Consider the following 16,088-nt stretch of genomic DNA (forward strand, 5'->3'; position numbering starts at 1 on the left):
TATACTTAGCTGATGGACATTTGTTACTCATCAGTGTATTGTCATGTTCAGTGCTGGTCCCTATCTATGTATATCTAATCTCTCTCTCATGTATATGTGTGTGTGTATGTATATATATATATATATATATATACATACACACACACATATACATACATACAGAGAGAGAGAGAGAGAGAGAGAGAGAGAGAGAATAACCTCATAAAAAAAAAGTCAATACACAAAAGTAAATACATTTGTATTTAAAACAAGCACACCGTTGTCCAGAGTAAAGACTGGTTTCTTACACCCACGGTCAGATTAGGCCTCTAGAAATAAACAAGAGTCTTCATTCTCATTGTAGTTTCAACTAAGCCTATAATTAACATATCTATAAAAGAAACTTTTTATTCAATAAAAAAGTTTTTTATTAGAACAGCACATAATTCACAGTTCTCTAATAAATATATTAATTACACTGAAATATTTTCCCATTTCAGCAAATAGAATTACATCTTTTATATTTATCCTGACCAACAGTGCCAGAACAGGATTTACATCCCATTAGAAAATACAGTAAAAATCACAGTGATCTGCCCTTACGCCCAGTTATCAGTAGCTGATTATCAGTGACTATTATATTTCAAAGCAGCAGAATTTTCAGTAAACTCAGAACCCTAAACAGTGTAAAGACATAATTCCCAGTTGTTCAAGTAATTGTACCTAAGATTTCACTCCCTTTTTGCTTTAAGTCAGTGTGAGTGGAGGGCTCATTGTCCCCCAGCAGTAATGGCCTGCAAACTGTTGGTTCTCTTCAGGATGTTAGGGACGAACAGCAGCCCTGACGCTCTCTCAATGCTCTCGATTGGCACCAGGAAGCGCTCCAGTGGAATCTTCTCATCTACAGGCATGTTGGGCATCACATAGGACCGCAGCTCCACCTCCCCACGCCGGTTCTCCAGAATCACCACCTTAAAGAAGTGAGTCGGCACTGCAACATGGTTCTTCCCGATCACCTGATACTTCACATACATCTTCCCATCCAGCTCCTGTCTGGAGGAAGTGAGGTCTGGGTTAAAGGAATACTCAAGAATTTTCCTATTTAATCTCTATCATGTGGTTGATTAGTATGGACAGTGATTTCCACCACTTCCCTATAAAGAACTGAAATTGCATTGACTCAAAATATACACATTATAAAAGTCAGTGGGCAGGCGCTGAAGCAGAAAACCACTGAGGACACTTCTCATCTCAGCAGCATGTCTCTGCAGGTGGCTGAGGGATCAACTGACCATCAAGGTACTAAAAGGCTCCTTTAAGAAAATACATCAACCAAAAATACTATTGAAGCTAACAACAAATGAAAGCTAGTGAAAGCCAGCCAACATCATCATCTTTACATAGTGCTAACTGGCCCCTACTAGCACACATTACGAGCAGTGTTAGCACCTGAAGATGAAGTATTTCTTTATGGGGCAACTTATACAGTAAGCATGTGGCCCAGAATCCAGTCTTTGAAAACCAATGGCTGGTCCACATGTTTACTCACTTGGGCAGGTAGAGGGGTCCTGAGCACACAAACACATTCTGGTACTGCTTGGTAAGAGAGCGACAGTACTTCTCCAAATTGTTCCATGCATTCTGGTTTAAGTGAGGGTTCTGTTGTGGAAGAAAAAAAGACCAACATACTTTACAATATCCAATATACAATATTTACCAATTTCAATTTTACAGCACACACTAATGTCTATATCATATGTATATTTTCAATCAAACCATGTGGCTACAAAGTATTTTTTTGTTTTCTTTTAAAATCTAATCTTTTGATCACATGATAAGTGAGTTTGATTCTGAATTTTAAAAAACAAAAACCTAATTCAAATTGGACTTTTAGATGTTCATTCAAGGCACAACTATATAACGTGTTATTTTATACAAATCAGAACTGTTCTTTGATATTTTTCTTATCATACTTAATTTAGTTGTTGGAAATTAATGGGTTAATGAACTGCAACACACATTTGTTTTGTACATGTACTACAGAAAAAAATGCAAACACCTTAATTCATCATATCTATTAATTATGCCAGTGATCTCTTTTCACTCATTTCTATTGGAAGATCTAGAGCACAGATACTCAGTCACATCCACATCAGTCCTCCAGATCTGTAGCCCAGCTGCTCAGCAGGTTTGTGTTTTCCTGATGTTCCAGAGAAAACCATAAATAACAAATAAAGTACTCCCTGAAGTCCTTTAAAACACTTCTACGCTGAAGTAAACGCTGCTTTGAATTCACTTAATTTACATGGTTTGCTGGTTTTACATGCATTAAATATATTACATCAACAAAGTTGGGTAATAACTGTGTTGGTGTAATGTAATTTATTCATATCGCTGTTGTTGGAAGAAAACCTCATATCTCCAAAATGGTAACTTTATAGGAGAAAGAAAACACCTACTTTACTTTTAATGTAAGTCAAAGGAACCAGACTTTCCAAGTTATTCTGGGCCATTTCTTTTGGACCATTCTTCATGACATTTACACATAAATTAAAGGGAAACAGTCTTTTCAAACTATGTCAAAAACTAAAAACAAAAATGGACATTCAAGGTTTTTTTCTGACAGTAGCGATATGGAACTGATGTACACATACACATCATGTAAATCTGAAACTTTTTTTCAGTGTATCCAGAGGCTGAATCCTCAGAGTTGCCTAAATCTCAGAGTCTGAACTGTTTACAGAGCTGTACTTTATCTGACCATCTGACCATCCTCATATGGAGTACTTATGTCAACCCTTTAAATAAGTGCCTGTATGTAGAGCAGCACTTTATTTCATGACACTCATTAACATATTCGTTTCACTGTAGCTATCAAATTATATATTTTAATTACTGGATAATAAGTCCTAACCTGTTAATATCCATATGTAAAATTTACAAAAATGTGGAGCTTATTTCTCTGAGTATAAATCCGAAATCAGAACATCACACCATATGGATGAAAATTGTGTGCTTTGTCAGTTCATTTATCATATAACAACTGGTGGTCACTAGTTTTTAACAAAATAAAAAATTGTAAGATTGTGGAAGAGTATCTTTAAATGTAGGTAAACAATATTTCATCACTTTAAACCAATCAGAACTATTCATGTAGCATTTTCACTCATCATGCTAAGTGTAGTTGTGGGACATAAATTGGTTAAGATTAATAACTGAATGAGCCTAGAGTTTAACAGGTTGAAGGGAAATTGTTCCATTTTTTCAAAATTCTGGCGCAGTTCTATTACTGAGATGAAACAGTAATTCAAAGTGGTTTGCTGTGAAATGATTCACTGCAGAGAAACTTAACAACTCTGATTTCTTTACATTGAGGTTACAATGTGTAACGCAAATACAGCTATTTTATTTACTGTCCAGAACTACCAGACACGTGACTACTGAGTTATTGATAATAATAAAATAGTGATAATTAAAAAAAAGGAAAAAATTTTAATGTAATGTAATATTTTCCCTTACAACACACGGCATACACCTATTCGACATGAATGGATGTCAAAAAATACAAAATCTTATCACAGAACTATTGTAAAACAATGTCTCAGGCATCAGGCAGTGTATTCATAACTATTTTATGTAATAGGCCTAACTTTCCAAGAGGGAGCTTTTACAGGTCGTCTGGTTCCAGCCACCACCACTGTGAACAATTCTAACAGGACAGGAGCTGGAAACCAGTGTTCTGTAACCAGTTTCCCAAAAGCATCTTAACCCCTTTAATGGCCACGGCCCACTGCCCAAAGCTTTATTACACACTTCGGTGACACTTTAGAGAGAGTGAGAGAGAGAGAGAGAGAGAGAGAGAGAGTGAGAGAGAGAGAGAGAGAGCCACGACGCTTTGAGTAAAGCCATCTCTGGTCAGTGGCTGCTCTGCTACCTGTGGAGCCACGTTGCTGAGGTAGAAGGTGTCATCCATGGCTTTCTGGCTCCATTTGTGGTTGGCTGCGGCGGCCAGGTGTCCTCTGTCGAAGCCGCTGCCCTTGTAATCCCCGTTCGTGGACCTGTGGTAAACATGCACCGTGTCATCCTCCTTAAAATCGCACAGCTTTCGGTCAGACGGCCCGGACAGAGCCTCCGGGGTCAGCTGCTCGATGACCCAGGCAGCTGTCCGGCACCTGGGGTCATAGGCCGTGACGTAAGACTCTCGCGATTTTATATTAGAGAGAGAAGGAAAGCCGTATTTCATCGCCGCCGTAGACTTACTGGGGGTCAGCTGGCCCTGGTGATAGGGGGTCAGTTCTGACTTTGCACTGACCGTAGGGATAGGAATGATGGGCAGACGAAGAAGGAGACCATTGGAGTTGGAGGAGGAGGAGGCGGAGCGCTGCTGGGTCAGTGCAGCTCCAACACCAACACCAATAGCCAAGGACGCGCCAGAAATGAGCCACGGAGAACAAAGTACACGCCGCATATTACACTTCACCGCGCGCTCTTCATGTAGCACTGAAATACAGCGGCTTCAGGTTCCACGGTCTTATTTTATATACACCTCTCTCTCTCTCTCTCTCTCTCTCTCTCTCTCTCTCTCTCTCTCTCTCTTTTACTGTCTTACTGTCTCTCTCTCTCACGCGTACGCAACAACTTGATACCGGGTGTAGGTCGCAGGCTGGTGACGTCATCTGCTTTCTTAAAGGGACACGAGCCAAAAAAAAATATATATATATATATATTTATATATATATATATATATATATATATATATATATATATATATATATATATATATATATATATATATATATTTACAGCTGATTTGGAGCGGATTTCTTAGGGTATAGCTCAACCTGTATACCTATAGTTCAACCTAAACCTAAAATTAAAATAAAAAATAAAGCTGGATTAATTTATATATTATAACACACATTTCCATCCAAACACAGTAGAGTCAGTATGCAACATAAAAGTCAGTACCTCAGCATAAAACTCAACTGTTGATGGAACAAAATTGAAATATTAAAATGCAATTTATTTCACTTTCACTGATATGAAATAGTTTATTACCTCAACATAAACCGTTTCCGTTTGTTGAAGTGCACTTTCGTTCATTTTTGTTCATTTTACATAAAAAATTAATTAAATACAGAACAATTATTGTATTTATTGTTGACATATTTTTTACTTTGAGGTCCAACACTGTTGGTTTCTTTTTTTGAGTGTGTATATGATGTATTTGTGTGATGCATGCTGGCTGTTGTAGTGTGAGAACACTAATGAACAAAAACTTAAAAATAATATAAAGTAATGAATTTCGTCAGATCGTGGAGGCTGAGGGATGAAATACAGACCTATATTATACTGCATATGGAAGCACAGTAATCTTTAAAACCTCAGTTTTTTTAGATGTACATCATTTAAGGAGCAGTTTCACAGATTTAGATTAAGTCTAGGCCCAGACTATAAAAAATGCAATGGTGATTCACTCTAGCAGTCCAAGACTAGGCTTAATAATGTCTGGGAAATTGGCTAAAAGTGTTTGTTGGTCTTAAATCTTAAGAGCGTTTTATGTAGACTTAAACCTCCGTCAGTGTTCATTAATCTCCAATCTTAGTGTTCTTTAAAGAGGAACCTGACTGTTGAGTTTGTATGTCATTAATAGTGTACATGCCCAATATTATTAAAACATATGCCACGGTCACACTGTGATGGTCATATACTTGCTCTGGACTCAATTCTACTGAAAATAAGACAATAAAATGCCTAATGTCATGCTCCAGGTAAAGTTGGAAAGGATGTATTTGAGTTTTTGGTGATATATTAGATATTTAGCTAGCTGTTCTTCACTCAGAGAGAAGGAGTCATTTGATGCCACAACAAAAATAGTGTAGCATGGGGGGTTCTCAGAAGAATCGTAGAAGACTCAAAGTTTATGCCTATAACGCAGCTTTATTTTTGACTCTGCACCCACGAGTACGAGACAGTCACTCCAGGCCTCAGGTGAGGTCTCTTCTTCATCACTCTCAGCTCACCACACATACCTATATCCCAGAGGATTATCCTAGCCCCATCAACGGCAATAAGATTTCTTACCAAAACAATCCAAGTGAATAAATGCTAATGAACAAATAACCTAAAATCAATATGCACAAATTTGTTTAAACTAATTAGAGCCCAGGCATGCTCCGGTCCCCCAGCTTCTTTACGGTGTCTTCTTGTCCTCTACCGGCCTCATCTTCCTCCGCCGATCCAGGCCCCTCCTGGTGCTCCCTTCCCGCTGGGAACATCCTCTTGTCGCCGCTTCTTACCTCACTTCTGACACCATTGTGACATGGGGTGTTTTCACTAAAAGCTTAGACAACTTAAAGCATATTTAGAACAGACTTGGCACCCTGAGTACAACAGGGTACAGTTGCTCTCAACTCACGTCTCATCCTCCCCACTCTCCCCAGCTCACCACACATTCCCACAGCTGGGAGGCGATTCCTAACTCTGCCTTCCACAATAAGATTCTTTAGCAAAATGAACCAAGTGAACAAATAACCTACAAACTACATGCATAAACTTAAATTATAGAGTTCCAAAAGCCTTAAACCTCAGTTTATGGCTTACAGTTTTTTTAAACTGTAAGTCATAAACAGTGTTCTAAAGCCATAAACCTCAAACATCTTTCTTTAACTTTAAACAGTTTTCTAAAGCCCTAAATTTCAATCAAACATTCTTTAACCTTAAACCTTAAACAGTGTTCTAAAGCCTTAAATCTCAAACGTTAGTCTTTAAACAGTGTTCTAAAGTCATAAACTGCTGTCTCTGGAACACCTGAGTTTATGTCCTCTGGATCAGCAGAGGAATTTCAGCAGGTGTGTTGGCAGCCCTACTTAGTTCTAGCTAATGCACAGGACAGTGGAGCTGAGATTAAACCTCTGCACCAAAGTACCTGAAGAGAATTCAGTTTCACACAGCATTTTTTATTTGGTCAACAGATTCCCTGACATCATTAAGAAGAGTTTATTAACCTGCCTCTTCAAGGGGTCTTAATTCAGTTTATTTATTAATTTTATTGTATTCAGTTGTTGTCTTTATACACATAAACCCAGTATAACTCAGTTAATTAACCTGTTTGACCCTTTAGATGTTGGTCAAATCTTTGTGATGTCAGGTCCTTTCTTTGCATCACCTGTTGCACCCAATATTTCTGTGGTTGTAGGATTTCTTTTTGCTTAAACCTTGGTGCAGAAATTACAGTTATTCAGCTCCTATCAGGTTAAGTACAGTTCAGTAACCTGGTATAACTGTGTAATTGTAACTGTGTTAGTCTGTATGAATGTTCTCTCCTGCCCTGTTACTCTGCTTAGTGGGCACCCATATGATTTATGTTTGATCTGTGCATATTTAGACAGGTTGTTATGAAGGTATGCAGGGTGAGGGTTTTTTTAAGACCAGCAGAAGCATCCACCTGGGATTAACAGTGCTGACTAAAAGGAATGCACTGCTTTTCTCTCTCAGTGCAGGTGTATTCTGTTGGATTCTATTGGCTCAGCATGTCTGGAGCTTGATCTGTCGTCATACAGAGTTGTTTTACCTCACATGTTATTATCAAGCAAAATCAGTGCAGTCAGCTTACATTAATCAACTAAGGCAGTGTTCATCATTTCTGGATCACAGGTCAAGATGAGGAAGTTATGCAGTACTGTGTAGAAGCCAAATACCACCCTTTTTATGAATTTAACTTCCAGTTAAAATGGCAAACAAGCACAGGTTATTTATTTTCAGGAGATATTTCTGAGGAGATAGATATAAGATAATCTGCTTGCATAAAGAAGAGGAAAGTAAAAGAAAAATGTGTAAAAAACTGTAGTAGGTGAATCAAAGCTCTAATCTTTGAGACAGAGGGGAAAATCAAGCTCCACTCTTGCTTCAGATTGGAAAAAAATCCACAGGTGTTTCTGTCCATCCTTCCACTGTGAGAAGACAACTCAGCGCTATGGGTCTGAAAGGATGTGTAGCTGTCAAGAAGCCATTTCTGAGCAAAGGAAAAGGACAAAAAAGAAGACAATTTGCAAAGCAAAGAAGCTGCTGGTGTTCCCAGAACAATGGCCTGACCACCCCAGAGTCCAGACTTCAACACCATTGAGTGTATTTGGGATGTATTTAGGCGGATCATTTGAAGCAGAAAATGCAACTTTGAAGGTGTGGAAAACTATCCCTTTAGATTTGTTTGAAATACTGAAAGCAAGTCTCCTTAAAAGAGTGAAAGCTGTAATCAAGGGAAAGTGTGGACACAATAAATACTGAAATATTTGATATTATATTATTTAATTGTTTAGGCTTCTGTGTAGTTTTTAATTATCTGTATTTTTCCTGGCCCTGAAAAATGACTTGCATATAATGGCCATTTTGACTGAAAGTTTAATAAAGGGGTAGTCTCTGATGCACAGTACTGTAGATTGTCATACTGCAGATGTTACGTTAAAACCTTGAGATTAAAATTCAGTCTCAAAGAGAAACCAGATTCCCACAGCATTTTTATTTGGTCAACAGATTCCCTGACATCATTCTGGAGAGTTTATTAACCTGTCGCTTTTTAAGGGGAACTATACTGTATATTGTTATTATGTCCAAACCTTGCAGCTGCATGAACATTTCATGACAAGTGGACCAACAGAAACAGTCTAAAATTACTTACGTACATTAAAATCAAAGTTGCTTCCTTCTCATATAAAGGAGTCTTACAAGATTGATATAAAAACGGTAGCAACATTCTCCACTCCAAAGAAAAAAGAAAAAGCATTCACCACTTTGTGTGTGCTTTCTGATTGTCAGATTTTATTCTTTGGAATGCTGACAGTACAATTTGAGTCAGCTAGTTTTTTTTTCTCTATCATGATCAGGAAAGCCCAAAAGCAAAGCTTGTAAAGGTGTGAAACACAGCAAACTCCATCATCCATCAGCACTCGAACAACAGCTCATACGCTACTGCCTGACTAAGTGTCACTTACACACTGTGGTACTTTTGTAGTCCACTTTCTGCTACAATGACAGACTCACATTGACTGGGATGAACGCTGTATCACATCCTGTTTCTAATGTCATGACAACAACATGGCAATATGAGGGCCTTTATCCAACCTACCACTGTCTTATTGGTTCAGTCAGCCCAACTTTCAAATTCTGAATTACTGATTTGAATTATAAAGTCTCTTGATAATATGCTGTTGGGCTCAACATTGCTTACTTCAATCAAATCATGATGGCTGGATTGAATAAGGCCCTTAAATGGTTATTAAAAGGACAGTGTCTGTATGATCTATGCATGCTGGCATCCGTGTATGGGGCTTAAACAGAGCTAAAGCTGGGTACCTTGTTGAACCGTTTGGCTTTTATTGTCCTTTATACGCTGTATCTGTATAAGTATTCCAAAGCATCAGTTGTATCATGAAATAAAATTTCCCAGAAGTGATTATTACAGTGTGCACTGCAATAAAAGGCTCATCATTCTGTATAATGGTAACATTTACTTGGAACAAAAATAACAATTTCTACAAAAAAGTATTCAAATAATGTTCATTTACAATAATTTATACTTTGTAACCTTTCAGATAGACATATAGATTTCTTTTCTTCCAATTTAGGCATAATATATACTCACCTCTTTCTGGAATCCGTACATAAACACGATCCGAACACAAACTACTTAGACATTCATTCGTTTAGCAGTACACCCACTTGACACCTTTTTTCATCGGATTTGTCTGTTTACGCCGACTGAGTGAAAACTGACGTAGAGCAGAATGCAGCAAAGTAAGAACAGTAAGGAGTCAGTGAGAGTAAAGAACCTTGGCATGAGGAGGCCTCAGTGATATTCGCCACCGTATAGACAAAAAAAATAAAACAAGCTGGCTAAGTGCAGTGCCTGAATGTCAGTGAGTGTCAACTCAGAACTACAAGAGGAACGAAGAAATTAAAAACGGTAATTATATGCGTGTCTTTATTTTCTTCTAATTGTTTTTTACACGTTTCTTGTGAGTGAACTGTGAGTTGTTTTTGTTTATTTTGGGGTTTTTTTTTGGTTTATAGTTCTGCCCAGGTGACCAGTGATAAAAGGAGAAGAGCAAGCAGCGATTCTCATCGTTGTGAAGGCGTTCATGACCCTGGACCGAAAAGAAAAACACACTGCGGCTGTCCCAGGACGTTTCAGCGCGGTGAGGTCCGCTCAGTGCATTAAGGGTCTGCGTGCCCCCCTCCTCTGTTCGTGTGGTTCAGAGTGGTGTTGTGGACTGCGGAGGCTGGCTCTAGGCGCTGGCTCTGAGCAGGCTGCTGGTGAGGAGGCACAGCACCATGGTAATGAGGCTGAGGTAGCAGGCCGAGGCGCTGTTGCAGCCCTTCTCTCCCTCGCAGCGTGGCTGCTCACACAACACACCCTTAAACTCGGGCGGGCACATGCACTTCTGGTTCTGAAAGCATGTGCCGCCGTTCAGGCACTGCAGCATCTCGTCATCGCACACATTCGCTGTGGGACGGGAGGAGAAAGACGTGGTTAATGACAAAGCAGCTGCATAAAAGTACTTGATCAGCCAAGACACTTTGGTGTCTGAAGTTTTCTTCTTTAGTTTAGAACTTGAGCTGTGAGGCTAATATAGCTAGCAAGTACTGGAAGTCTGTGTACACAGTAGTTAAGGAATCTCAAACAGACTTGGTTATGTGGTTTCTCATAATTTGTGACATGCTGTTATCTATAAAAATGGACAAAATTAATAGTGTGTATGTGGATGCAAGCAAGAAAGCCTGTGGCAGGAGTAAGCTATTGATACTGAATACAGCCTATAGTAACTAAACAAAATTGTAATTATACATATCACTGTAATGATGTTACAGTAAAATCAGTAATAAAAATGGTTGCTTCTGTGTTATTTGCGCTCATATTGGTGGTTGAAAATGCACTTCATGATTTCAGAGGAATCGTAAAGCATAAACAGTTTTGGAAAAATTCATAAGACTTCTATTCAATGTATTTGCTACTGTTTTACATAATAATTGCTGTATTATTTACTGTACAATATTATATACACTATAGCAATGGTTCTCAACCTGTCCTCAGGACACCCAGATATATATCTATAGGAATTTATATATATATATATATATGTGTGTATATATATATATATATGTATATGTATATATATACATATGTATATGTATATATATATATATATATATATATAGAGAGAGAGAGAGAGAGAGAGAGAGAGAGCGCATATAAAATGTTTCTAGCAGGCCAAATCTTGCATCCTCAGAGGCCACGTTCTGGGCAGCCCTTTTCTTTAATAGTTGGTCATGGGTGCCTGGCACTGATGGCAGTTCCGCTATAGGGTAAAAGTTTCCATTATTTGTTAGCTACATTAGCCTCAGAGCTCCAGGGCAAACTTCCACCAGGACACCAAACGTATCTAGGAACAAGAAATGCTTGATTAAAAGAAACATATTGTTTCTACTGGAAACGCAAATTTAAAGGAGAAGCAAACAACATAATTTTTTTTTGATGTAACGTAATGCAATAAGATTCTATTCATTCTGTCAATTCTGTTCAAGTCATTTTAGACCATTTCTATTTTTCCCTTCGTCATGAAATTTTATATGACAGTGTTCTGACAGGGCAACATACTACTATACTCACGATAAAGCATTATAAAATGGATTCATATTTTGTATTCAGCTGGACTTTTTGAAAAATTTGTTAATTCAACAAGACAGTGCACTCTGCAGAAGACACCTATCCCAACTAAGCTGCAGTCTTCTGTTTCCTTTGTAAATGATTACTAATCCAAGTGACTCAGTGACTTACGGATACAGCCTTGTTTCCAGTTGTATCCAGGCAGGCAGTCCTCACACTTCTGACCCGTGGTGCCTTCCCGACACTGACAGAATCCTGTCTCGTTGCAGCGAGCATGCAGGGAGCCCAGCTGATTACAGTTACACTCTGCAGAAAAGCAAGACAAGACTACTTTAGGACAATTTTACTTCTCATTCTGGGTGAGTCCACTTTGAAATGTATGCTATACAATATAGTAGGAGTTAAAGTGAAATGTTAAGAGTTCTTCTGTGATTCTTTCATATTTTTGCAATACTTGAACTTCAGACAGTGTCCTTTAGCCCACATGCAGGCTCTGGAACACCTGAGTTTATTCCCTCTTGATCAGCAGATGGATTTCAGCAGGTGTGTCAGCAGCCCTACTTAGTTTTAACTAATGCTCAGGACGGGGAGCTGAGATTAAACCTCCACACCACAGTGAGAAGCTGAGGGAAGCTGTGTTCACCTAGCGATCAGATTCATACAGCATTTTCATTTAGCCAACAGATTACAAGAAATTATTCATGAAAAACCCAAAGAGCTTATCAGTCTGCCTTTTTGTCCAGTAAGCATCACTCAGTTTTAGTTTGTAATTTAAAGATGTCTAGGTTTACTAAGATTCAGTGAGCTGTAGTTTCTATGGAGTGCTGGAAATGGATAGTTTTGTAAGGATTCACTTTCTCCAGCAGAGGTCACTGTGTCATTGCGGCATTCACTAGATTTGACAGTGTAACATATGCTACGGTAGCAAGTTCTGTCCAGCGATGACCAACATTATGAATATTCACCACTTACAAAATGTAATACTTTTGCAGTTTAGCTAAACTGATCATTTCTTTTAAACTATGACCAAACGGTTAAGTGTCTTTGGAGGCTATTCACTTTCTGTGGCAGTCTGCCCTGGAAATCAGTCATTGTGCTGTAATGTAAGTCCTAAATCTCATCATTATTCAAATTCCAAGCTAGAATAGTCCTAAAGGAGCTTTACTGGACTGTAGAGGGCTGGGAAATGTGTCCAAGAGGGTAAAAAGAGGAAAATGATTCAAGACTGAATGATAGTAATTTGGAGCTTCACTGATGCAGAACCTTTCATATTCTCTAGATCAAGTGCTTCACCATTTTTAAGTAAGAAGGAAAAATTGAGGAATTTCTTTTTACTGAACAGTAACTTGCAGTTAAATAGGGGAATTACACTGATTTTCAAAAAATGATGGATAGTTCAATCGTTAAGATGTAAACAAAGTCATTCAAAAAGGTTTGGTGTGAAATGCTCTGCTCTAGAGAAACTTATTGATGAAGATTTTTTTACAGTGGTGGTGATGAGAACCAGAGGTCACAATGGGCCTCATTTACTAATATCTTCCTACGTTTTTTCTTAAATTGGTTTTTGAGAAAGGTCCTAAAAAAAAGTTTGTCAGATTCATGACGTGTTCTTAAACCACAGAATTGTTTGCACCTTTGTGCTCTTGAGTGTGTAGATTCTGTTCTTAGCTAGGAACAAATCCCATATAAGAAAACACTGGTGAATCTTAGTGAAAACTGTGTAAGTGGGTTTTAAGAAAAAATGTTCTTACTAAGAACGGTTGGTGAATGAGGCCCAATGTCTACAACACAAACAGCCATTTTACTAGCCATCCTAAACCACCAGTAAATCCACATGTGCCTTCTGGGGTTTATATGTGTTGTAATACCGGTGAAATAGTGGTAAATCTGAAAAAAAAAACAGGTTTTCTTCAGGTTCTACTTTACCTTACAACAGCCTGTACACACCTCTTTTAAAAATTATGTTTTAGGCCAAAATCTTATTACAGGTTTGAAGGCTTATTCTGAAAAGAACATAAAACAACATCTCAGGCATCAGGCAAAGTATCTGTAGTTCATGTAATAACTTTCTGTGAAGGAGCTTTTGGAGGCATTAAACATTTCAGACATGTGGTTCCCATCACTACCACTGTGAACAAGTTTATCATTCATTTCAGAATTTTTAAAAAGAGGTGTGTACAAGTTGTAAGGTAAAGTAGAACCTGAAGAAAACGTTTTTTCACATTTACCACTATTTCACCAATATCACCATACATATGAAACCCCAGAAGGCATGTATGGATTTACTGGCTTAGGATAGTTAATAAAATGGCTGTATTTGTATTGTAGACATTGTGACCTCTGGTTTCTATCACCACCACTGTAAAGAAAATCTGTATCTGTACGTTTCTCTGGAATGGAGCATTTCACATTAAACCACTCTGAATGAGTCAGTTTACATCTCAACGCTAGAATTATCTAGAAATTTTGAAAAATCAGTGTAATCCCCCTTAAAGGCAAGGCTGGGAGGAATGAGAAGCGAGGGTAAGCAGAAGGAGGTGTTTCTGACTGACCTATGCAAACATTCTCATCGTCCAGCTCGGCAGAGGCGTTCCGGAAGTATCCGAGGCGACAGTGCTGACAGTTCTGCCCTCTAGTGTTGTGCTTGCAGCTCACACAAGTCACAATGTTGATAAAGTCAATATAGCTGCAGCGGTTTGAGTGACCATAGCACTCGCAGTCTGCCAGAGGAGAGAGGAGAGAGGAGAGAGAGAGGTGTTAGTGCAGGGAAAGGGTGAGGCCACAGGGAGAAAGAGGAAAAGGGCATGGGGTGGGAATATCAGGAATGTCACTCTAGGACTGAAGCACTACTGTCAACACAGACTTTCTAGTGGATTTATCCTAATATTCATCACAAAACAATACATTTCCACATTCTACACTGCAACATTGCAGCTATTATACCTTAATAACTTTATTCTATTTGAATTCACTAATTAAAATGTGTTTTATGCACCATCACCAATTATAACAGCATGACATGCAGTTATGATTTTAATCCAATCCAACAAATGCTTGTTTAGCTCAAATGCTGATTTGTTGGGCTTTTTAGTTGAAAGCTGAGTTATTTAGTAAGCCATCATTTCCACTTCTTTAGTGTTTTGGTGCTTGGGGGCTGTGAATAATTGATATGATGTTTTAAAGATGCTGGTGATGTGGGGACCTGCTGTGGCGCAGTCCGCCGAGCGGCGGGACGGGGGCAAGAGCAACTAATGAAATATAAATGCTCAATTACTCCCCAGCTCGGGAAAGGACCGAACAATGTTTCACAAACAGTTTTCCATCTTTAGTAAGCCAGGCAGCCTAAACTTCACTAGCTGAAAATGCAAAGTAGTGTTTTTTTCACATAGCCAGGGGCAAATCTTTGTGTTTCCATGCAAACACAATATACCTGCATCTGCTCACCTTAAGAGACAAACAAAGCCAGAACATGCAAGCAGAGATGAGACAGAGATGAAAAAAATGAAATGGAGAAAATGAACAAAGTAGAAATGTTTGGAGGGCAATTTTTCCACAGTTTTCAATACCACCATCCTCCATTAACCTGAAGGCATATGCAGTATTCAAAGCGAGAGAACAAAACTGACAGACAATCACTGTCTTTGTGAATCCCAGAATGCTTTATATTATCACCAAATGGCTTCAAGTCAGTGTCAAATGAAACAATTGTTCAATTCTGTTCATCCTAAAGTATTGTCTTACCTCCAAATCTGACATACGCTATCCTCGTCAGCTGAGTTCTTGGCCGTCCAGGGATCAAAAGCCTTCGAATGACTTTGGAATAAAATCAGGTCCCATTACATTTACTCCCTTGAATCAGAGCATTAACTAATACGAATATACAGTACTGTGCAGAAGACAGAGACACCTATTATTAATTTCATTTCTAGTCAAAACAGCAGTTAACCCATTTACACCCAACAACAATAAAAAATGTTTTCATTTTGACAAAAGTAGCTCAAATTTGGTGTCAGGCACTTTGTGGCACTGCCTATCCAACCAGTACGTAAACATTTTAATTACCACTTTGTTTTATATCATTAATATTAATCAGAGTCGCAATTTTGGAAAAAAAACACAAACTCCAAAAATAACCATATAATTTCTCTCAAAAATCTCTGAATCTCTTTTTCTGTATATTTTACATATTTTTAGAAAAAATATTGTGTTTATCAATGATGAAGTGGGAAATTATCAAATTGAGATGAACACATTATTTTTTTCATGAAAATCTGGAAAAAAAGGAACAAACAACCAAAAAAAGTACAATAAGAGAAATGGTGCTCTAGTCAAACCACTTGTCTGATAAACTAACAGCAAGTCTCGCAAAAAGAATGAATGGTGGGTGAATGTAAATTACTAAATACTGGCATATTTGATATTATATTTAGTTGTTGAGGTTACTGAG

The 16,088-nt window shown here is 38.2% G+C and overlaps 2 protein-coding genes across 2 annotated transcripts in view; both read right to left on the bottom strand.

The window, feature by feature from the left end:
• Positions 1-389: 389 nt before the first annotated feature.
• endog (endonuclease G) lies at positions 390-4,613 on the bottom strand. Its single transcript, XM_036579391.1, has 3 exons — positions 3,914-4,613; positions 1,529-1,638; positions 390-1,032 (listed from the first exon to the last, which is right to left on the bottom strand). Exons 1-3 carry the CDS (start codon positions 4,445-4,447, stop codon positions 750-752), a joined length of 927 nt encoding a protein of 308 aa, XP_036435284.1. The 5' UTR covers positions 4,448-4,613; the 3' UTR covers positions 390-749.
• A 4,163-nt stretch (positions 4,614-8,776) lies between these two features.
• The window catches only part of ntng2a (netrin g2a), a 96,993-nt gene continuing 89,681 nt past the window's right edge, over positions 8,777-16,088 (bottom strand). The window contains exons 6-8 of the mRNA XM_036579392.1: positions 14,194-14,361; positions 11,813-11,947; positions 8,777-10,480 (exon numbers count right to left, since the gene is read on the bottom strand). Coding sequence (XP_036435285.1) covers positions 10,263-10,480; positions 11,813-11,947; positions 14,194-14,361 — 521 coding nt within the window. The 3' untranslated portion in view covers positions 8,777-10,262. The remainder of the gene's footprint in view (positions 10,481-11,812; positions 11,948-14,193; positions 14,362-16,088) is intronic.

The sequence above is a fragment of the Colossoma macropomum genome, unplaced genomic scaffold (genome assembly GCF_904425465.1).
Source record: "Colossoma macropomum unplaced genomic scaffold, Colossoma_macropomum, whole genome shotgun sequence".
NCBI lineage: Eukaryota > Metazoa > Chordata > Actinopteri > Characiformes > Serrasalmidae > Colossoma > Colossoma macropomum.